This window comes from Rhinolophus sinicus, chromosome 17 (genome assembly GCF_057876585.1).
Source record: "Rhinolophus sinicus isolate RSI-liver-muscle chromosome 17, RSI-T2T, whole genome shotgun sequence".
NCBI lineage: Eukaryota > Metazoa > Chordata > Mammalia > Chiroptera > Rhinolophidae > Rhinolophus > Rhinolophus sinicus.
Genome location: NC_142517.1, coordinates 113,655,126 through 113,677,835, shown reverse-complemented (window position 1 = coordinate 113,677,835; position 22,710 = coordinate 113,655,126). Strand labels below are relative to the sequence as shown.

At 55.6% G+C, this 22,710-nt stretch overlaps 1 protein-coding gene across 1 annotated transcript in view; it reads left to right on the top strand.

Moving 5' to 3' along the window:
• Positions 1 to 20,627, top strand: part of HS6ST1 (heparan sulfate 6-O-sulfotransferase 1) — a 47,633-nt gene extending 27,006 nt beyond the window's left edge. Inside the window, exon 2 of the mRNA XM_019718003.3 lies at positions 17,184 to 20,627. Within this exon, the coding sequence (XP_019573562.1) occupies positions 17,184 to 17,892 (709 nt within the window). The 3' untranslated portion in view covers positions 17,893 to 20,627. The remainder of the gene's footprint in view (positions 1 to 17,183) is intronic.
• The last annotated feature ends 2,083 nt before the right edge of the window (positions 20,628 to 22,710 follow it).

Genomic DNA, 22,710 nt, shown 5'->3' with positions numbered 1-22,710 from the left:
TGCATGTCCGTGTGTTTCTGGGGAGATGGACTTCTGTGTGTGCACCTTTTTTTTTTCCTTTTTGGCAGAACTGTTTGAAATTAGGCTGCAGGCATTCCTCAGTACTTGGATACTTGTAGGAAGATTTTTAACGACTTCGATTTTTTTTAAGATTATAGGGCTACTTATGTATTTTTGTTTGACGGCTTCTCTACCTCTCCCCCCCCCCCCCCCACATATTCTCCTGGGGCCCCTCCACCCACGGTTGGTGAGAACAAGTGAGAGTCCATTCTTCCCCTTCTCTCCTAGCACTCTTCTTATTCCTTCATGGCTGGCTTTGGGCTCCCTGGGATGCCCCCCCACCCCATGTGGGGTGCTGTGCTATGGACTCTAGGAAGCCAGGTGTCTGTATCATGCAGTGAGGAAACATGTTGGAAACACTCCTCAAGTTACGTGTCAGGGCCACACAGTCATTGAGTGGCAGAGCCCATGGCAAGCGGGGAGGCCGTTTCCTGATGCCCACGACAGCACACTCAGTACCTATAGGCACCCTGCCCCAGCTCCTCTGAGGCCTTAAGTCCAGGATTGGTCAGTCCGTGGCAGACACAAACCAGACGTGGATGCCCTTGATAACTGGGAGATTCTGGCCCACCTGCGGTGGGGGTGTAACGGTGATACCCACCCCAGAGGCTGTAGGAATATAACGAAGTGAATGCTTGCTGGGCCCCACTCCCCGCACCAAGCCGCAGACCTCCTTCTTCCACCCCTGACCACAGAAGTGGCCTTGGTGTTCCTGGTTCCAGAAAGGCCTGTTATCCCAGTCCCCAGGACCAAGGGTCACTGCTGAGGTGACTAGTTTTCCAGTTCATCAGCCAGAGGTGGTCACCCCCCAGGCGGGAGAGCAGGGTTGGGTCAGCAGGGACCATAGGACAGCAAGTGGGATGTTGCCGTTAGTTTGGGTCTCGAATGGCTTCTGTCCGGAGTGTGCTGTTTAGACTCTAAATTTCTCTGTCGTGGGGAAAATAGTTTATGTTCCAAGAGCATGTGAAGCCATCGCTCCCTGGCTCACTGTGCGGGTGTAGGCTGAGGCATGTACGGGCTGAGGCGTGTGCCTGGGACGGGGCTGTGTCAGCCCCTCCTCTCTGTTCACAGGCTCCATGGGGTTGCATGGGAGAGAAAGGAGAATCAACCTAGCATCCTGCCAGGAGGGGTGTTGTGGGGCACAGAGCCAGCCACGTGTTGTGGGGTTAGCCAGTTGAGCCTGGGATACCCCTAGTGGCCCTCAGACAGGCTCTGGCCTTCCTCATCTGTAGAAATGCACATAGCTGGTGGTCTCATGGCTTTGGAGACATTCGAGTGGCTTCTGGGGAGGCCCAGAGCTCCCAGGCTCTGGCTTCACATCTCAAGTACAAAAAAATGAGAATCAGAAGAACAAGTTGCCTGGGGTTCCAGGCCTGGGGGAAAAGCCCCCTTTGAAGGCTTGTGGCATTTGTTGCATTTCCCACCTTTTCTCTGTGCCCAGTCCATGTATTTTCCAAAACTGGCATCAAGTTGTAACACAGGCTGTGATGTGGCGCTTAGTGCGCTCCTGTGTCACTACAGTTCCCAAAGGGCTGTGTCCCCCAGTGGGGATGGAGTTGCCAGGCATAGGGATCAGGTCGTGGGCCCCTGAGCTCACGTTAGGTCCTGGGCTGTTTGTACCCTGCAGGACAGAGTCCACTAAGATGTCGTGCTGCGTGGCCTCCGGGGCTCAGTCCTGGCTACGCGTACAGTATGTCCTTGGCAGAGACCGAGGCTGGCTTTGCGTGGAGATGGATTAGCAGGTCGAGCCCTGGCAGGCCTGACACTGCCCCCAGCTTCTCTCACAGGCCACTTCCCTGCTGGGGCCCTGGCAGCCATGACAGTCTGCAGTTCCCGGCTGTGAGGACCTGTGGGAAGAGCCTCAAAGGCCAGGAAGCAGAAAGAGTGAGTCTGAGAGCTGTTGGCCAGGACTCAAGCTGATGACGAGGAAACCGAGGCTCTGGAGGCAGGTCTCCTGAGTCTGCAGGCACATGGCCCCTCCTAGGGAAGCCGCAGGGCACAGCCCTTCACTTCAGCCTGGGGTAGGAGTCTGTGTGTTCCGGTGGAAGTGAAGTCGCCCCTGCTGGGTGTCAGGAGCCAGAAAGTGCCGGGCGGTCGGATGTGGAGCATGAATGGGCTGCTGTGTGCATGGGTAAGCAGCGTGGGGCCTGGCTGGGTCCGCCTGCACAGCGCTGGCTTAACCCCTAGCCGCAGGCAGGAGCTTGGTGCAGTTGGAGGGTGTAGGGAAACTGTGAGGAGGCGTTGGGGGGGGTGGAAGGCGGGGGGGGGGCAGGTGAGGAAGAGCCCCTGGGCGTGTGAGGAGATGCCTCTCTCCCCACCTCTCTCCAAAGGCCCACACAGAGCGCGGCTTCTGACGTTTGCCCTGAAATCCCGGGCTGGGGCTGACCCTGGACATGGTGGGTGTGAGGACAGCAGGCAGGCTCACAGAAAACCTCAGCCAGTCCTGTGCCCGTTGGAGAGGATGTCTCTGGAAGTGCACAGTGGTACCAGTCCCAGCACGTAGCTGGGAAGTGAATTTCTGGAGAAGGTGACCTCACGTGCATCTTCGTGGGCGGAATGCTACAAGCCCCAGGTCCTGGACGTGTCCACTGAGATGCTGTTACAGGGGTCACCTTGGTAAGAAGGGAGGGTGACTGGCACCCAGCCTGCAGCCAGAGGAGCGGGCAGGAGGTCCTGGCAGGGCCAGTCTGCGGCTACGTCCAAACACTCTTGTGCCTCATGGCACCGCAGCCCTAGGCTGGGCCTTCCCCATGTGCCTGCGTGCAGAGGGATGAGGCCTGTACAGCACCCTGCAGTGCATGATGCCCTAATGGTTAAGTTGCTCCCTGCCCCATGGGTCACCAGGGGGCCTTGTGAGGATTGATGAAATCACAAAGTGTGGGGCTTGGGGAAAAACCTCCCAGTGTGGGGCTCCAAGTCCTGGTCACTTGCCTGAGGAGGAAGGTGGGGGCTTCAGCCCCTTGCAATGCATTCAAAGAGGCTGCCTGCCTTGGGGACCCCTCTGCCATCCCCCAGACCAGCAGGGACCCTAGTAGTGCCCCAGATTCTCTGGGAGGTGGAGCCAGAGGTGAGGTAGCCTGCTCTGTTTTCCTAAAACTTTGCTAACCTTGTTTGTAAGTCGCGGGAAGATTTTCATCTGCCCACATAACCATATATGTTGTCAGGGGCGGAGGAAGACAACGGTGGAGCTATTTCCTAAGCCGAAACTCACAAGACTTGTTTTTCTTCATATTTTCTCCACAACTTGGAAGTTTGAAATGAGGACAGAAATTTCGTTATTTCCCACCGTCCAACAACATGAAACCACAAGCTCCTTTCCCCTACTCACCGACCTTGCTCTTACATGAACTGCAGTCTGGGGTCCCCCCTTCTCGTCCTCTGGAGGTTTGTCAGGAATGCTGCCCCTCCCCCACAACATACTCACACACCCCTTCCCTCACCTTCTCAGCTCAGCTCAGCTGTCACACCTCAGAGGCCCTGCCTCACCCTGAGTCAGAATTAGGCACACTCTGCTTCCTGGCACTTGCTCATCTGGGTGTTTCTGGCCACATTCCCAGCCCTTCCAGATGCCGCAGGAGGGCAGGGCTGTACCTTTCCTGCATGTGGGCCAGTGCTCCTGTGAAGGAGGAAAGGGTAAGTCAGCCTGAGCTGAGCCCTGAGGCAGGGGAGGTCACCCGCTCACACCTTCTGTACCTGCCCACACCTCTTTGCCTCTGCCCAGCTGTGAGGTTGTCACCTTTGTGCATCCTCTAGCTGTGGTGCCTGGTACATACACCCTTTACCATATCCTGCAGGAACCCGGGAGGTCCAGGAGGTGGTAACAGGCTTAGGGGGGCCGCGTGGGAGCAGGGGTTCCTGGCAGAGTCTGACTCTGGACCTTCCCCCCACTGTCTCCTTTACATTCTCAGCTCCTTACCATGATGGCTCCTGGGGACAAACAGTACTTCCATGCTGGCCCGGTGAAGGGGTTGGGCCTCAGCTCCCAGTACCACCCCCTCTGTGGAGAAGGGCCCAGGCTGAGCCAGCACTGGGCAATAACTGACACAGCCAAACCTCAAAGCAGGATCTAGCCTGGTGGGAGATATGCAGGCAGGGAGACCTGGGGGGTGGGGGGCGGCCTTCTGCTGATGGGAGCTTGCTGGAAGTCCCGTCCCACCTCCTGTGGCCCCTGGTCACACAGCCCCCTCCCAACAGCGATAGCTCAGCACCCAGGGCAGGAAGGGGGTACCCTGCATGCTGGGGCCACACCACCATTCCCCTGCAGACCCTGCCAGTCCCTAGAGACCTTGAATCCAGAGGCCCTGGAAAGGGGGTGGTCAGAGAGGCCTGTGTCTGGAGCTGTGGGCCCATGTGGCCTGTACACCCTGGACACACGTAGGCCTCTGGCCTAGCCCTCATCCTCCAGGTCGCAGCTCTGGGGGGCGCAGGCTTCTCCCTGGGAGCTGGACTGTGGAACAGGGGTGGGGAAGGGGTTACGGCAGAGCTGCTGAGACACTGATGGGATCACAGCAGCCCTGCTCAAGATCGCATGACCCCTGCCTTTGCAAGACTGAGAGCCCCGTGAGGATCAGTCGTGCCCCGCCCCTTGTCTCTTGCTTTGGGGTCTCCGTCCATCTGGCTTCCCAGCAGGGTCAGGAGTGCTGTTAGCACTGCTCCCAAGCTCTAGGCTATGAGGTGGCATCAGCCACTTGCCATCAGGAGATGGGGGCTGGGGCAGCACGCGTGACCAGACCAGGAGCCTGCCGGGCGGGCGCAGGGGAGGCCCACCCGGCATCCCCCCAAGGTTCTGCCCAAGTCGGGTCCAAGCCCAGGGCTTCCCCTCCCTGTGATGGCCACCATGGTAGGGCGGCTTTGGGTGCAGTGGTTCAGCTCAGTGCTGCTCTGTCCTCACTGCAGGTCTGGACGTGTATTTTTCTGTATGCAGACTCCTCTGACTCTTAACTAACTCACTGTACTTTAAAGAAAATGGAGTGTAAACTGTGTTCATAGTTAGTGGTTTGGCATGTGGTCAGCAGGTAGTGGGGGCCGGCCTTGCCAGATGACATGCTTCTGTGCCTTCTGGGGACTGTGGCTCAGCAGGTGAGCAGGTCTCATCAGGCAGTTAGTCTCGGTCCAGGCAGGCCTGGGCTCCCACCCCAGCATGGCCACCGGCGGCTCTGTGGCCAGGGTTGATGTTTAACCTCTCTGGGCATAACCTCGTCTGCAAATGGGAGTATTTCCATCCTACAGGGTGTCTGAGTGTCAAGGATGACCAGGGTAAAGGACTGAGCATTCGCTAAATTAACTAATCCTGTTAATGCTGAGGCCCTGATACCCAGGCCTCACCCAGACCTGGCTGGCCCACCCTGGGAACTCCTCTTGTCATGCCCAGGTCCTGAGTGTGTCGGCCCTGAACAGATGGATTGGGTTCAGAGGCCAAAACAAGATGCAGTTTATTCCCCTCCCTTTGAACAGGACTCAGCATAGGCAGGCTGGTGATGCGGCCACAGGAAGCCCCAGGAACCCAGGCTCTTGCCCCACCACCCCAACAAGCAGGGCTTCTGCCTCACGGTCAGAATAACTTCTGACGCTCTGCGGTCACATCGTCATTCCAGGCAGCAGGAGGACAGGGAAGGGTGTGTGTAAGAACACCCTGATGTCCTGATGTGTCACTCAGCCACACCTGGCTGCACAACATTTCCCCGGCTCCTCCTCCTCAGGGGCTTCCGTGCTGATTCCTAAGCCTGTGGTGTCACCTGGGGCGCCCTGAGTTCTGCTCCCTGTAGCTGGACTCTTCCCGCTGTGACAGCAGCTCCCTGGGGGAGCCAAGGAGGCTGTCCCTGCTCTGCGGGAGGGAGGAAGGGCAGGTCGGCCAAGCAGCAGCCGCCAGCCCTGCCTGGGTCCAGGTACCTGCGAGTGCAGGCCTTGCTGGAGGAAGATGACAGCGCCCACGTGCCCAACCCTGCAGCTCGTCCCTGAAGAAGGGGTGGTGCCCTGGGGCACGAGCTTCTGCACTGGCTCCAAGCACACCCCCCATGGTTGAGCCGGCCGTTTGCTTCTCTGGGTGTCAGCCTCCCACTTCTCCAGTTGGCAGGATAAGTGTGGGGCCACCCCAGAACTTCCATTCTGGGGTCCTGCCAAGGAAGTGGCAGCTTTAGGCTCTCCTGCTCTGGAAAGCCCAAAGCAGGGTGCTCTGGGGGAGGGGTGGAGCTGCACGCCTGCGGGCACACAGCACCTGACCACGGGGTGGGGCTGCTCTCCCAACCAGGCATATTTGGAAGCAGAGTCAATTAATCAAGAATAATGACTGAGTTCAGAGCTGCTCTGCAGTCTGTTGCCCAGGAAGAGGCAGCCTTACAGCTACATTTTCTGCACTGCGTTTGGGGAGGGGCTCCCCTGCCTGCACTGCCAGCTCCACACCTGATGATCCGGGTTTTCCTTGCAGGCACTAGGGGGCACTGTGCTTGGGGCTGAGAGCAGCGCTGCCCCCACAGGGCGGGGTGACCACCAGCGCCGTGGGGTCTTCACTCTGTTGGGTGCCTGTCTCTCCTGCGTCCTCCTTTGCCTGCCCTGTTCCCTCAGCTGTGCTCTCTCCATGATGCACAGAGGGTCCTGGTTCATAGAGGGGAGGTGACACAGCTGACAGCCAGCCTGGCCCTCACCCTGGGACCTATGCCTGCAGGCCCCTTCCTGTCACAGGAAGGAAAAGGAAGCAGCCAGCCACATACAAGTGGTGGGAATCAAGCTAAAGTCAGACTTGCGTGCCTTCTAAGGCACTGAATCCCCATCTGGACTCTGCTGAGTTGTTTCGCACATGAACCGCACTCTCTAGAGCTGGCCTGACCCACATGCAGCGTTCTGGGCCCCCATAAGGGGCCAGGGGCTCGGGGTGGGCAGCAGGCAGCACTTACCAGGCTCTTCTCAGTAAGCTAACCAAGGCAGGTCTGCCGTGGGCTCCTGGCTTGGGCCACCACTGAGGTTGTCGTTTCCTTCCTCTGAGGTAGACGCTAGCCTAGGCGAGGGTCCTGGCTCCCCTACCCTGAGGTGCCCCATGGTTCCTGTGGTGGGACAGTAATCAGAGCAAGGGTTCGGGGAGGCAGGGTGCCCGCATGTGAGCCCTGCCAGCCCCTGTGGTCCTGCACATGGGGGCGCCCCATGGCTAGTCCTCCGTGTCCCCCTCTGAATACACAGATTCTTCTCAGAGTCTGGCATTTAAATAATCATTTGCGTCCTGGTGTCACAGTGTGGGCTTTGTCCTCATGAAGGGACTCCTGGGCCCTGGGAGACCAAAGGACACAGTGAGGGTAGAAGGAGGCCCATGTACCCCTCACAGAGCTCCCCTCGCCACTCTGGGACCCCCAGAGCTCACCCTGGGGGAGAAAGTGGCCACGTATTCTGTTGCTGCTTGAAGCTGGTCTCCATGGACCCTGACTAGGACTCTTGTGACACATGGCATTAGTTTTCTCCCAGTGACTGTGTATCCAGAAGTAATACAATAGTATTTCTTTAAAAAGAAAAAAGACTGTAATTCTGCTTCTAAATAACTGTGTCCTCCCCAGCAATTCAGGAGCTGCAGTGCTGAGGGCACTGGTAGAAAAATTCACCTTTGTTTTGGGGTCTGAGTTCAGAGAATTGTGAGTTAGACTCTTGTTCACAAAATCCCTGTCCTCTGAACCCGTGGCCCAGCAGAGGGGGCGAGGGGGCAGCCCGTGGCCCAGGAGAAGAAGGGTGCAGCCTGTGGTCCGGGAGAGGAATTGAGGGGGAAGTGTGCCAGCCTTATGGCATTTTGTCACAGAGGACAAATGAACACAAACCTTGCAAAGCTGGCCCCGTCTGGTGGCCTCTTTGCACCCAACACCCCATTCTAGGCAACAGAGATGTTTTATAACGTTTCTCACTCTGTTTCAGTTATTTAAATAATGCATGCTCATTGCAGACAATACGGAAATATTTAAAGAAGAAAATGTTAAAATCACCCATTTGGACACATTGGGTATTCAGTGAACTTCCAACTTTTCTCTAAGCTTGAAATTTTTTATAATGCTGGAAAAAATCCATAATTCTGCCATCCTAGATAGCCTTTAATAGTACATTCCCATCCTGGGTGGTGGTTACAGCATTTGTCACTGGTAGGTGGGCGCAGAGCCTTGTTCTGTCTTCAGTCTTGCAAGTGTCTCTGCGCTTGGCTGCAGGACGGTCTGCTGTGTGTGTCTATGATCCACCTCGTTTTATTTCATCAGCCTGTGAGAGCTCACACTCAGCCAGCATCCTGTGAAGCACAAAATGAACAACCTAAGGGCTTTGCCATATCTCGGCCCTTTTCCTTGGAGCAGACTCCCTCCCAGAATGGAACAGAAAGCTGATCAGGCTGCTCCCCTGTCACGGGCCTGGGCCTCCCATGGCGTGAGCCAGCTCCTAGTCTGGTTTCTGAGCAGAGTCCTGGGCTCAGCAGGAGGTCAGGAGTTGGTGTGTTGGGCATGTAGGTCATACGCACACCCTTGGGGCAGAAAAGGAACAGGAAGCCCCTCCAGCCGCTCGTGTGTCCTGTGCGAGGACGGGGTCCCGTGCTCGTGGGCGGCAGCTCCCACTTTACAGTGCAGGTGACCTGGGACCAATCGCCTGGCCTCTGCGAACCCGGTTTCCACATCACTGATCCAATGTGAGTGATGCAGTGAAGCTGTCAGTCAAGATTATGGGCTTCGGCTTGCATGGTGCCCACAGGCAGGGGGCAGGAGGGAGGGTGGCATCTCCCTGGTCCCAACCCTGGATCTGAGCCGGCCGTGCAGTCCCCATGGCTCGGCTGTTGCCCACTTGCCCCCACCCTCCTCCCAAGGACGAAGCAGCAGGCTCAGCTGCTGCCTCTGGCAGAACCCTCCCAGAGGTTGGCTGTGTGTGTGGCCGCTGGAGCGGCCTCCGGGGCCAGCACTCAAGTGGTCCCATAAGAACTCGGATCATAAAACTTCAGGGCTGGCCCTTCCCTGGCAGCAGTGTTTGCACCCAAGAACGAAACACATTCCTGTCCACTAGGCTCTTACATGACTGTGGGCCGCACTAAACCCGTGCACACAAACTCTGAACAGCTGAGGTCACACCAGAGAACGCTTATACCAAGCACAACTCCTGTGAGAATGCATGATCCAGTCCACGAGTCCTCGGGGAGGGCGGAAAGGGCTGCAGCCCGTGCAGACTAGAATTATTCATTTTATAACATGAAATTTCTTTGAAGTCCCACGTTTAACTTTGAAACCCATGTGAATTTTGCACTCTGTGCCATGACCCATCGAAGCTTGTTTTTCTGTAAAAGGAACAAGACCCCTTCCAGTCTGGCCCTGCGTGCACCTTGTGCTTGCACTAACCCCCTTCTCCATGTCCCTGAGAAGCCTCCCTGACCCCGCCCTCCGCCCTCCGCCCTCCATCACGTCCTATTGCCCTTGTTGGTCCCAGCCCACCCGGCCCTGAGCTCTTGGAAATGGGGTGACTGAGAGCTGTTCTCTGCCTATGAGGCCGAGGCTCATCCTCTGAAAGGGGAGGGAGGCCTCCGTGGCTGTGCCTGGCGTGACCATGGCCACTGTCCCTTGTGCGGGGCCTGACGGCACTGCTGCTTCATGTTTCCTGAGCATTGGTGGTGTGCTGCTGGGCCTCCTGAGTGCCAGCCACTAGCTCCCTCCTCCCTCCTTCACCCCGTTTCCCCCTACCTGACCGGGTTCTGGGGGACACCTGCCTGGCCCCCTGAGTTCTGTATGCAGCTTTGGTACTGGAGGCAGAGGGACGGAAAGCGTGACACCCCCGCCCTGTGCTCTGTGCACGGCTCAGCCCCAGATGGGCTGCACAGAGTGGGACACATAAAAGAACTTGCGTAGTGTACATAAGAAATATAAAAGTAGACACACGTGCCCTCACTGCCTGCCGTAAGAATAAGAAGCCACCATGACCTAGTGCCACTCTGGCCTCCCACCCCCAAACACACCAGGGCGACCCTCTGACTTGAATGTTCACATGTATCACCTTTTAAAAAAATAATTTCATATATATGTATGTATCACTAAATAGTATTTTCTTTGGTTTTGTTTATTTTTGGTAACTTGATAAACAGTATCGTTGTACTCTTAAATTTTCCTAATTTGCTTTTTTCCTGCAACATCTCGTTCAGATTGACACGAGTTGTGAGTAGCCGTAGTTGGTTCATTTCTGTTGCTGAGCAGATGACCACTGTCAGCACGCACATGCGCTGGGGCTGTCAGCAGTCCTGCGGGCAGTCTCGTCCACATCTCGCCGTGGACGCACACTGACAAGCCTGGACGCAGGCCCTCAGCTCCCCAGCGAAGACGCTCCGTAATGGCTGTCCCCAGTTCACGTTCCATGAGCACCTCTCAAAACTTGGCAGTGTTCCCTTCTGTTTCGCCACTCTAGTAGGTGTCACACCGGGGCCTAAGATGCCATTTTCTCAGTGACTGATGAAGTGGACCATCTTCCCATATGGTTGTTTTAGCCAGTTTTTTTATTGTCTTCTGTTACTTTTACTTTTTAAGTTAAAATAATTTATACTTAAAGACAAATAGTTCCATATGTTCATTGCAGCATTGTTTAGAATGGCCAAGATGTGGAGGCAGCCTGGGTGTCTGTCAATAGAAGAACGGATAATGAGTAAGTGGTACACACGTACAATGGAATACTGCTCGGCCATAGATGGGAATGGGCTCTTGCCATCTGCGGCGGCATGGATGGACCTGGGGGGAGGGTGTTTGCTGAGTGGAGTGTGTCAGACAGACAAAGACACATGCAATGTGATTTCCTTTATATGCAGAATCTAAAGAACAAAAAACAAAACAGAAACAAACTCATAGATACAGAGAACATTTTGATGGTTACCAGCTGGGAGAGGGTTGAGGGGGTGAGTGAAAAGGGGGAAGAGATTAAGAAGTACAAATTGGTTGTTACACAGTAATCATGGGGGTGTAGGGTATAGCATAAGGAATATAGTCAATATTGTAATAATTATGTGGGATCATATGGGTACTCGATTTATCCCAGATGGGAGGAGGGTTGGGGGACGGTGAAAAGGGTGAAGGGATTAAGTACAGATTGGTAGTTACAAAACAGTCATGGGGATGTAAAGTACAGCATAGAGAATATAGTTGATAATATGGTAATACCTTATTTCCCCAAAAATAAGACCTAGCCTGACCATCAGCTCTAATGCATCTTTTGGAGCAAAAATTAATATAAGACCTGGTCTTATCTATATTATATAAGACCCAGCCTTACATTATAGTAAAATAAGACCGGGTCTTATATTAATTTTTGCTCCAAAAGATGCATTAGAGCTGATGGTCCGGCTAGGTCTTATTTTTAGGTAAACACAGTAACTATGCATGGTGCCAGGTGAGTACTGGACTAGTCAGGGGGATCACTTCTTAAATTATATAAATGTCTAGCCACTGTGCTGTACACCTGAAATTGATATAAAGTAATATTGAATGTCAACTGCAATTGAAAAATTTAAAAAGGGGGAAGGTGAAGGGGAATAAGAGGTCCAAATTTCCAGATATAAAACAAGTAAGTCCTGGGGATGTAATGTACAGCACGGGGAATATAGTCAATAATATTGTGATAGCGTGGTACAGTGTCAGACGGTTGCTGGACTTATAATGGTGATCATTTCTTTAGGTATGTAGATGTGGTGTACCCCTGAAACTGATATAATGTATGTTAGCTATATTTTAATAAAAATCTTAAAAATATATATATAAACACTGAAAAAAACCAAAAATAGTTCCAAGAGGCTTATGGTAAAAACCAACAGATCTGCCTTGAAACCTTCCCAAAGACCCACTTGCACTTACCTCCTTATTTCTAAATAATGCACAGTGCTATCTCTTGCTTTATTGATTTAAACGTTACCATTTATTTTCTGTTTGGGTAAATGAAGATTAAGTGTTCCTATGCCTTATACATCCTTCTCCATACCCCACTCATCCTCCAAGTAGAGTTAAAGCTCAAGTTTTCACTAAGTCGGTAATCACTGCTTACATTATGATGTCCCTAAAACCGTTGTTTACTTCTGAGCCTAATAGTATACTTCATTTTTTATATAACATTTTGTTTTTCCTGGAATTAATGATCGCCCTATTTTTTTTCACTTGCTTTGTTTTCTGTCTTCGTGGTCTTGATTTTTTCCAAGTGATTCCAAAGACCTGCCTTGTACCTACCATTCATTCTTTTCCACAAATGCTCTGTTGTGTGAGGAATAAATTCCATGTCCCCTTTTCCTGGAACCCGTGTCCCTCTGCTCTTGACAGGCCCAGCAGGATGACAGGTGACATCCTGGCTCTCTCTCCTAGGTTGAAGCTCCTGGCTCCCACATTTGTTTTTTCCTTGTTTACTAAATGAGATACATACTCCATTATCTTCCTAAAGCAGGATTCTTGGGAAATAAATTTCCTAAGCCTTTCTTTGCATGTCTGAAAATGTTTCTACTCTCCCGTCACACTTGGTCGATAGTTTGGCTGGTATGACATCTAGTTGGTCATTTTCCCTGAGCATTTTGGAGCCATTACCCGTTGATTTTTAGCGCATGGTGTTACTGTCACGAAGTTTAGTCCCAGTCTGACAACCAGTCCTCTTCACATAGTCTGTCTTTCTGTCCAGAAGCTTCCCGGGTCATCGCTTTCATCCTGGGTCTGATCCCACATTCATTTGCTGGGCGCTTGGTGGGCCATTTCACTCTAAATGAATTATTTCATGCAGTTCTTGTTTCTTTCATCAGCTCCTTCCCTCTCTCTTTTTGGAAACATTGGCTAGCACTTGGTCCACCTGGATGAACAGATCCGTGGGAGAGTGATAGGCAGAAAGCCCCCTGTTTTGTGGGAAACCCCAGGTGTCAGTAGAAGAGGAAATTTGCTCTGGGGCAGAGTCCATCCAGTTTCCTGTGGGTGGGGATAGGGCAGGATTAGGTTGGCCTGGTGGCGTGGCTGGGGACACCTGCTTTGCCCCGTGTTCAGTTCCTCATCTCTGAGCTGTGAGTGCCTCCAGAGAGTGCATCAGGTCTTATCTGGGGCAGAAAGCTGCCAGATGTGGGGGTCTGCCATCAGGGGGTCTTCCCCACACCACACTGGGACCTCGTTCCCCCTTTTGGCAGACAACAAACCGGCACATGAATAGCCAGTGTGTCTGGTGATCTGTCTAATGGGCAAAAGAGCCAAGAGAGAGATGGGAGTGGGGGCTTCTGGGCAGAGGGTAGCCAGGGCACAGCCTGCAGTGTCATGGTGGCAGAGTGCATGAGGTAAGGGTGGACGAGGCATGTGGAGGTCGGGCGCGTGAGCTCTTGAGCAGGCTGGAAGAGTACAGGTGTATGTGCCCGACAAGGGCTCCAACCCCAACCAGGCAGGTGCAGGGCGGGAAGTGGGCAGTGACCTGGGGTTCTAGAATCTGCCTGGGCCCTTTGTCTCCACCACAGGCCATGTCTGGGGGACAGAATCAGGGGCCCAGGGCATGACAAGGTCGTGAGCAGAGAAGGCATGGCACGCCCCATCCTAACACCTGTCCTAGGCACTCCAGCTGTGGGCAAACCCCTGCTCCTGTCCAGCTGGGCTAGTATCCGGGAATGCAGCAAGGAGGGAAGCCACCTCACTCAGCACCCATGGTCACACAAGCAGCTGTGGGGTCAGCGTGAGGCCCAGGGGGCGCAGTCAGCCTGTCTGGCTCTACCAGAGTCCACACAGGGACCAGAGGGTCATACGCCTCTCCTGGAACCTTCCATATACATCAGCGCAGACAGCGTCCTCAGCGACCCCATCCATGGGGTGGGGCCTCAAGCCCTCAAACACTGACATAATCAGTCCGATTGTCTAACCAGGCACAGCTGCCTGTGGGGCTTCAAGTCAGCCAGCATGGACTCCATCCAGCCCGCCTCACATATAACTCACTGTGTGATGCAGAGCAAATCACATGCCATCTCTGGGCTGTGAACAGAGGCACCTGGAATACAGGTGGCCTTGCCCCCTCAGGCAGGGCTCCCCTCCGTCTTGGCTGTCCAGGTCCTAGCTGTAGGTAGGTCACTGGGCAACCTTTACCTCTGTGAGCTGACACCCTACAACAGGAATGCCTCACAGCCAAGGGCTTCTGGGAGATCTAACCTGGCCTCCTTGGGGCCTCAGGCACCACACTGCCAGCTGCCAGCACACTCTGGGGAGGGAGCGCCACTGTGTACGCTGTGTCCTTGATCCCATGTGGCCTTGGATGGGGCCAGGTAGACAAACCTCTCTGTCAGTTGATATGTCACTTTGATTTTCTGTGTCCAGGAGAAACAGTCACACTAGCTTGTTTCTGTGGGAGAGGTCAGGGCCTCACAGGATTGTGTAGCCCCGGCCTCCCTGTGGGGCCTGAGGGCAGGACACAGGAGCCAGCTGGGCATGGCAGCAGACACGTGTGTGCCTTCATCTTGCTCTTGGGATTCGTTTGTGTCTTTCTAGGCATGGCCTACATCTGTTACTCTGTGTCTGCCTGTCTGTAGTGGCCTCTAGAAGTGGTGGTCGTGGCAGGATTTATAAATGTCTTACACTTGGTCTCTAGGAAATTGGCCCTTCAATGAATTCATCTTCCTTGTCCTGGCCACACTTAAGGGCTTTCTCACTGGCCAGAGGCCACCAAACCAGCATCTGCAGAGAGGAGCCTGACCACCCGCCCCACACCAGCGCTGAAGCTGTTTGGGGCTTCTAGGCAGCTGCTTAACCTCTCGGCGACTGAAGGTTCTGTGTGAGGTGACCACCCTGAGACACCTTATCTCTCTCTTGGACCCTCTTACCCCTCTCAGTCTTGTCCCCAGGGAGGCACCATGGCCCTGCTTAGTGCAGACACAGGAGCCAGGTCCATGCCTTTCTACTCCCTACCCCAGGATGAGCTCAGCGGTCAATGTGACGTCATTGCTGTGACAAACGCCCAAGAGGGAGCCGTGTCTCCAACACAAGGCTTCCCTGGGAGGTGGCATTGGCTAAGGTCTAGAGGATGAGCCAGAGCCAGCAGATGAAGTAGAGAAGGAAGAGGACACAGCCCGTGCAAAGGCCCTGGGGTGTCTTCAGGAGCCAGGGAGAGGGCCAAGAGGAAGTCCCAGTCGTTGTAGAGGGACTGGGACGGCACAGGTGGGACTTTGTTCTTCTACCAAGGGTGACAAGAGCCCCTGAAGTGTGTGCCACACAAGCTTGGCGGGGTTCATATTTGGGCCACAAGTTACTCTCTCTGGAGGGGCTGGAACATGAGCTACTTGCAGAAGCCAGAACAAGTGGCCTCTGCCTGGACTGGAGCACGGAACATGGGGAGGATGCTCTAGAGCAGATGGGGGCCTGTCGGGCTCACCCCTCGGCCTGGCCCAGACAGCAGCTGGTGAGGTGGAGCCCAGACCTGAGGCAGAGTGCAGACAGAACTCAGGCTTCGGGGCAGGGGCGGGAGTCAACATACCCATCTTGCTCTTTAGTCCTTGCTAAGAAAGAAGCTCTGACTTCCTCCCCCCAGCCTTTGGTGGGCCCTCAGCCCCTGGTGTGCCTTCTGTCCAAGCCTTGGCCCCACTGTCTGTTGGAGACCATCAGTGGTAGAGCCTGGCTCTGCCTTGCCCAGCCCCGAGTGGCTCTGCCCCTATGGGTGCCGTGGAGACTGTCCAGTGGCCAGTAGCTGCCCTGTCTCTTCTCAGCAATCTGAGCATAGCCAGACCAGTCTTTCCACCTGCCGCCTGGAGCCGTCAGCTAGCTGCCTCTCCTGTTCAGGAGCCCAAGCCTTCTAAAGGAGGTGTTTCAGAGCAGCTAGCCTGCGGTTTTCTGGTTGTGCTCCCCTTAGGCTGGGGTGACCTCCGCTGGTGCCCTGCCACCTTTGCTCTTGCCAGTTACTTCACCCACCCACCAGGGCCCCCTTACCCCTGGTCAGGTCAAGGCAATGCCAGCAGACATTGTGCCCCTAGGCTCTCCCAGAGGGCAGTGTGAGGAGTGAATGAATTGGGCACTCTTGTTTGGCCTCAACGAGGAGGGGGCAGTGTGGGTACACTTCCATGTTGCCATCCGGGACATGCAGGGGGTGGGGGAGGTCCAGCCTGGATCTTCTCCCCCCGAGAGTGGTGTGTGGAGCCCAGTGGGCTTCTGCTGCCTGCTTTCAATCAAGGACATTACAGGCTGCCCACCCCAGGCCCTCATTCTCCTTGGCCTGAGGCCTACCACCATGCAGTCAGCCAGCTCAGCCAGCTCTGGAGTATGGGCCTCCAAGAATAGCTGTAGACCCTTCCAGGTGGACCCACATACACCAGGCCTGTCACAGGAACATCTGGCGTCCGCCCCATGGCTCACAGTGTCATGGTGCCGTGGGGCCAGTCATAGCATGCCCTGCAGGGACATGAATCATACTTGGCTCCTGTCACGGGAGGGGGGTTGGGTAGAGGCTTCCTTGAGTCCTTTTTTCCATGGTACGGATGCTACTCCCTTATGGTGGGGAGGTGACATCTTGAGGGATGCCCAGCTCTGTGGGACTGGAACAGTTTTGGGGAGACAATACAAATTACAGATTATAGCTCACCCTGGGGTCCTGGGCTGCGGGTCTGCTGGTCCTCCCCCACTGGGCCTCCTGGAAACCTGGGGTAGGAAGGTGTGTCTAGTGGGAGGCCCTGACCCAGGCCTGCCCATGCAGCCTGGGACTATGTGTGACTTCTGCTGAGTAGCGTTTGGGCAGCACTGAGCCTTGCTACTGAACAACTTTTTAAACCACTGGTTCCAGGCCGTGTGGGCTCTGGGGCCACCTTGCTCCACCAGCATCAGGGTAAAGCCAGGTTGTCCCTCCTGAGGTGTGAGCAGACAGGAGGGTATGCCTGGGGCTCGGGGAAAGGCCTCCAGGGAAGCTCCTGGGCTTTTGGGAGGGCACTGAGGCCAGGCACTGCAGGACACTATGATGGTCACACTGCAACCATGATGGTGGCTAGGTTTCTCATTCAGAAGTGGCCATTTTGAGATCTAAACATCAGAGGGGAAGTCACTTGTCTGTGTTCCCAGAGTATAGACTCCAGGCAGTCAGACTTGGGGTTCCAGCCCCCTCACTCCTTCACCCCATAACGATCCCTGCACAGCCAGCAGCCTTGCACCCTGACCTTACCCCCTGTCCCCATCTCATTGCAGGAAGTTCTACTATATCACCCTGCTGCGAGACCCGGTGTCCCGCTACCTGAGTGAGTGGCGGCACGTGCAGCGGGGTGCCACGTGGAAGACGTCTCTGCACATGTGTGACGGGCGCACGCCCACACCCGAGGAGCTGCCGCCCTGCTACGAGGGCACGGACTGGTCGGGCTGCACGCTGCAGGAGTTCATGGACTGCCCCTACAACCTGGCCAACAACCGCCAGGTACGCATGCTGGCTGACCTGAGCCTGGTGGGCTGCTACAACCTGTCCTTCATCCCCGAGGGCAAGCGGGCCCAGCTGCTGCTGGACAGTGCCAAGAAGAACCTGCGGGGCATGGCCTTCTTCGGCCTGACGGAGTTCCAGCGCAAGACACAGTACCTGTTCGAGCGGACGTTCAACCTCAAGTTCATCCGGCCCTTCATGCAGTACAATAGCACGAGGGCGGGAGGCGTGGAGGTGGACGAGGATACGATCCGGCGTATCGAGGAGCTGAACGACCTGGACATGCAGCTCTATGACTACGCCAGGGACCTCTTCCAGCAGCGCTACCAGTACAAGCGGCAGCTGGAGCGCAGGGAGCAGCGCCTGCGCAGCCGCGAGGAGCGCCTGCTGCACCGCGCCAAAGAGGCACCGCCTCGCGAGGACGCCGAGGAGCCCGGCCGCGTGCCCACCGAGGACTACATGAGCCACATCATCGAGAAGTGGTAGTGGCGGCCCCGCTCGGCACAGGGAGGTGGAATCAGACAGACGGGCGTACGCGGGCCTGCCCAGAACTCTACAGAAAGAGAGTCCCAGATCCGCTCGCCACAGGCAGATGCGTCCTGAACAAAGACCTGGGAGTGAAACTGGTGGCCCAGCCGAGTTGGTTCTCACCGTTTCTCCCCAACCCGGGGTCGGCGAAACCAACCTGTGCCACCCACTGGCTCAGAGGAAAGCACGCTTGAAGGACGCCCCAGTCAGGCCTGCACAGACGGGGGGCAAGGGGCGTCCCTGCTCTCCAGGCCCCCACCTCACTGTCACAACAGCCGAGAGTTTGAAGACAAGGAAAGGCAGTGAAGCCGAGAGTGGGGAGTGGCCCTGCAAGACCAGGAGTGTGTCCCACGCCTGCTCTGCACATCCCCCCTCTCCAGGCACTCACTGGTAGGAATTCCCCAGGCTCAGGCCGTCCCAGCAGCCCCTCAGCCTCCAGTGGCCCCCTTGCCCCAGGCGTTTATGAAGCCCCTTCCCCAGGAACACAGGCAGCCATTTGAGATATTGTCAGGAATGGAGCTCCACGCTTGCCCACCTTCAATGTCAGGGCCAACCGTCTGAAGCCAAGAAGACTAGTCCAGCCCATGGGTAGCCCCTCCCCTCTCTGGCTTCCTGCTTTGGGTCAGGAGATTAGAGGACACCTCCTGGCCTGTCCCCTTCCACTTTCCACTGTCCTCAGACTGAGGAGGCTGGGGAGGCTGGGGGGTGGGGCAGGGAACGGGCCTCACACTGCACTGCCCCTTGCCCCCTTCCATAGGCAGGCAGAGAGCATCCAGGAGTGGAAAGGTTATGTCCGAGCTGGCCTTTGGGGTAACCACCCAGTTAGACCAGCTCAGACAGGAAGGGGGATGGAAACCGAGGGCCCCCTTACCCCATTCTCTTGTCTGACCCCTGGGACTTGTTAGTGGAAAGCCCCAGCCCCAAGCCATCACTTGGACGTTTATTCAGGGCTCGTACCCCACGGCTCCCACCACCTGGTGTACAAAAGTCCAGGTGAGCCCCCGCTGGCAGGAGCACACAGACCACAGCTGCTGCCATGAGCCACACCTCAAGCGTGGTGGCTCTGGATGGCCAAGAGAAAGGACTTGGGCTTTCAGATTCTCAGTAGGGTGGGAAGGAATGGCTCTGGGTGGCTCTCTGATATGCAGATTCACAGCCCTGCCCACCCTGAGCTCTCCCTGCATCTCCCTGCCCTAGCCTCTCCCCACCACCACCCACCCCCAAGCCTGTCATGCACTGTTTCCAGCAGCCCTGCAGAGTGGAGAAGCCATGTTACACTTTCCCCATGTCCATTCTGTCCTATGCTCAAGAAGGCCAGGCCAGGGCCTTATCTGGGGGTGCCCTCCCCGAATGAGGCCCAAGACCTGTGTTCTGGGGTGCTGGGTGTGAGCCCAACACTGATGGTGACAGGTGCCCCATCTCCAGAAAAGGAAGCACACGTGCCCCAAGTGCCACAGGCCACCTGGCAACGGGCCGGCAAGGGCAGAAACTTCATAGGCAGATCCCACCAGCAGCTCCCTGCCCCCGGTTCCTTCTGCCACCCCAGCTTTCCCACCAGGGGGTGAGGAGGGAGGGAGCAAGGAACCTTCCGTAGCTCAGGAAAAGCCATCTTGGTGTCAGATGAGGTGGCTGCCTAGGAGGAACTGGCTTTAGTCTTTGCTCGTGTGGCATGAGGCCCCGCCTTGCAGCTTCCTACACTGGCCACTTCATCTTGTAGTTGAAGGACAAAGCAGTCAGCAGGCCGTGATGAGCACCGTGCCAGCCCTACCCAGGACCACCCCCAGGAATGGGCACATCGTGCTAAGGAGGCAGCACCCAGGTGACTTACTGACTGTTTCAGAAGAAAGTGAAGGACAGCGTGGGGGTGGAGATCTGCTCCGATGCTCAGCATTTGGGGCAGGCAGCTCCAGGGAGGAGGGGGCGTGTTCACGAGAGCTCTGGGGGCTTTGGCCTCCCATCAGGAAGTGGCCGACTCCAGGGTATAAGTGGAGAGTTCAGGCCCTTTCTGCCTGAGGCCTGGCCGAGAAGATGGCTCTCCTTACTGCGGGCCCGAGCATAGGCTCTGTTCTGTACATACTGGAATGTTTTAACATGTGGCCTATTGTCTCCATTCACACGGAAACATGGGTCTCTCCTCAGTTGCTTTGCTGCATCTAGAAAACAGTCCTCCGGGCAGCACCCAGGCTGAGCTGCCCAGAGATGCAGTGCCCCTCGGCCCTTCTGGGCTCCAGTCTGGCACTTTCCACTAGGCCACCTGCTTTGGGGTGAAGGTTCCTTGTGCCTACAACATCTCCAATGCCAGGGCTGGGCTCCACAAACAGCATGGGGCAGCCCCACCCAGGGCCCTTCCCAGGGCTGAAAAGACAGAAGAAACACGCAGTGAGCGAACCACTCATTCCCCACACAGGCCTGCAATGTCCCCTCCTGGACGAGGAACCAGGGATGACAGAATTGTGCGAGCAATGAGTCTGAACTTTTGGGGAACTGGAAGTGTTTAACTTGAACCCAGGAGCGTTTAAAGCTTTATTTATTTATAGCTTCTTAAAAAAAACAAAACAAAAAAAGTGTTGAGAAGAAATCTTTTGCTTATTCATACAAAAAATGAGTTGATGGAAAAGCAAGTCATAATCATCTAATTGTTTTTGTCTAGGGCAAGAGTGAATGTTAGCAGATGAAATAAACCCTGAAAAGGAGCCACTGGTGTGCTGTGGTCTGTGGTGACATAGTCCGCCCGGCGTGGCGCAGCAGGGACCTTCTGGTTTGATTTTCAAAATGATCTGTGAGCACAGGACGGGATGCAGGGACAGAGGGAGGTTCCCTCAGGCCGTGAGGGACAAGTTAGCACTGTTTCACTAGGTAGTGCTTTGTGAAAGTAAAAGATGCGATTGTCATCACCACAAAGAACAATTTACTAATTGTTACCTGCAGAACTTGAGAAGATGAACTCAGCTGAAAGGCGGGGTGACACATGCAGACACCATCTACTTGCTTTCTCAGTGACCTCTCCCTCCAGTGGTTCAGAGTAGTTCAGACCGCAAGGCCTGAAGGGGTCCCTCCTTCTCCACCTTCCTAGTATCTCTACCTGGAATCTGACCCCATAAAGTCCACGTGGGACAAAGAATTGGGGGAAGGAACCAGGTGTGTCAAGCTTCCGACCCACGCTGCCTGCAGAGAAAGGGAAGGGCAGGCCTCCCAAGCAAATAAAGGGCAGAGCAGAAACCCTGGAAGTAGTATCACAGCCAGTACCCACGCAGCCCCACTTTCTGGTCACCAAAGCTGTGTCTCTTACATGGGGGAGACAGGCACACGTGGCTGCCCCTTATACCTCACACTCAGATCCAAATACAGAGCAAGGGAAGAGCAGAGACAAACTCCAAAGAGGACCCAGTGTGGACAGACCTACACAGAGACCACTCCGAGAACATCTCATTTGCTTCCCTCAGCCCAGTCCTCAGGAACCCATGATGGAAGGACCCTCCACTCTCGGGGAGCTCCATTCCGCTCTGCAGGGCCAGTGTGTGATCACACAGAGGTGCAAGATGTCCTAAGAACATCCCCCCGCAGGTGGGGCTTTTCATCCTCCTACCTGTATTAAAGGGGAGGCACTTCAAAGTCCCCTGAGCCTGAGGCCCAGGCGGCTCTCGTCCCTGCGCAGCCCTTGCCCAGGCCTGCACTCAACGTAGCCTCCCTGTGTCCCTGCACCCATGGCCCTCTGGCCTCCCACACTTCCCGGCAAGCCTGCTTGTGCCTTGGGTCTCTGGTTCTGACAGTTCCCCCTCCCCTCGTGTCCAGCTGCTGCCCTGCCCCATCCACTGCACCTCCTACTTCCCTTGCTGTCCCTTCTTCACACCCGAGACTCCAGCTGTGACCAGGAGCTGCCACTTCCTGGGGTGGGCCTGCCACCTACATGCTTTCCCTGGATCTACACCGCCAAGCACTTACCCTCACATGGCGCGCTGCCTGGTTCACTTCTCTCTTCCTAGGGGATGTCCTGCCCCGCCTGGGCTTGGTCCCCTTTGTGGTGGCATAGAGAGGAGCCGGCCCTCTGGCGCCCAGAGCACTCAGGCTCCCTGGGGGCTGTTGGCCAACCCCGAGGGCAGGGAAGCCCACAGCCCTCTCCAGGGGCACGCACTTGGTCTCTGGGACCTCCAAGACTCGGAGCCCTCAGGAGGGCACTGGTTGCATGGATGTCATAGGGACACTTTGCGCAGACCCTTTCTGGTGGACCAGGTCCCCTCCCCACAAACTCCTGCCCTAGTGGACCAGGGTAGGCACCCAGCTCCCTTGACAAGACCTGGCTTGGAGGGCTACACCTCGTGGTCCCAGGAGACGTCTTGCTGTGGGGAGCCTGGTCTTGGCTCCCCTCCGTGCTACAGCACAGAGAAAACTTAAGGAGGACAGCTTTGTCGTCAGATCGGAGTTTGGATTCCGGCTGGGGCACTGCCTGCTGTTTGCCCTGCTCTGTGAAATGAGAAACTGCTGTAAGGATCCACCTGCTTCTGGAGAAAGAACCAGGCCTTGAAGAGGCAGACCTTGTGCTATCCCTCATCTGTCTCCAGCCCTGACCAGGGACAGGCTACTTGGAGGGCACTTGTTAGAAGCAATGTCCTGACCCTCCCCACGACCAGCTCAGTCACATCCACTGCTCTGCCCACCAGCAGAGCAAAGCCACCTGGGATTCAACTTCCCATGGGCACACCTAAGGACTATCCTGTTTTTCCTTTTTTTTCCCTCAAATGACCTTGACAATTTTCAGGTCCTCCACCGGCCAGCCCC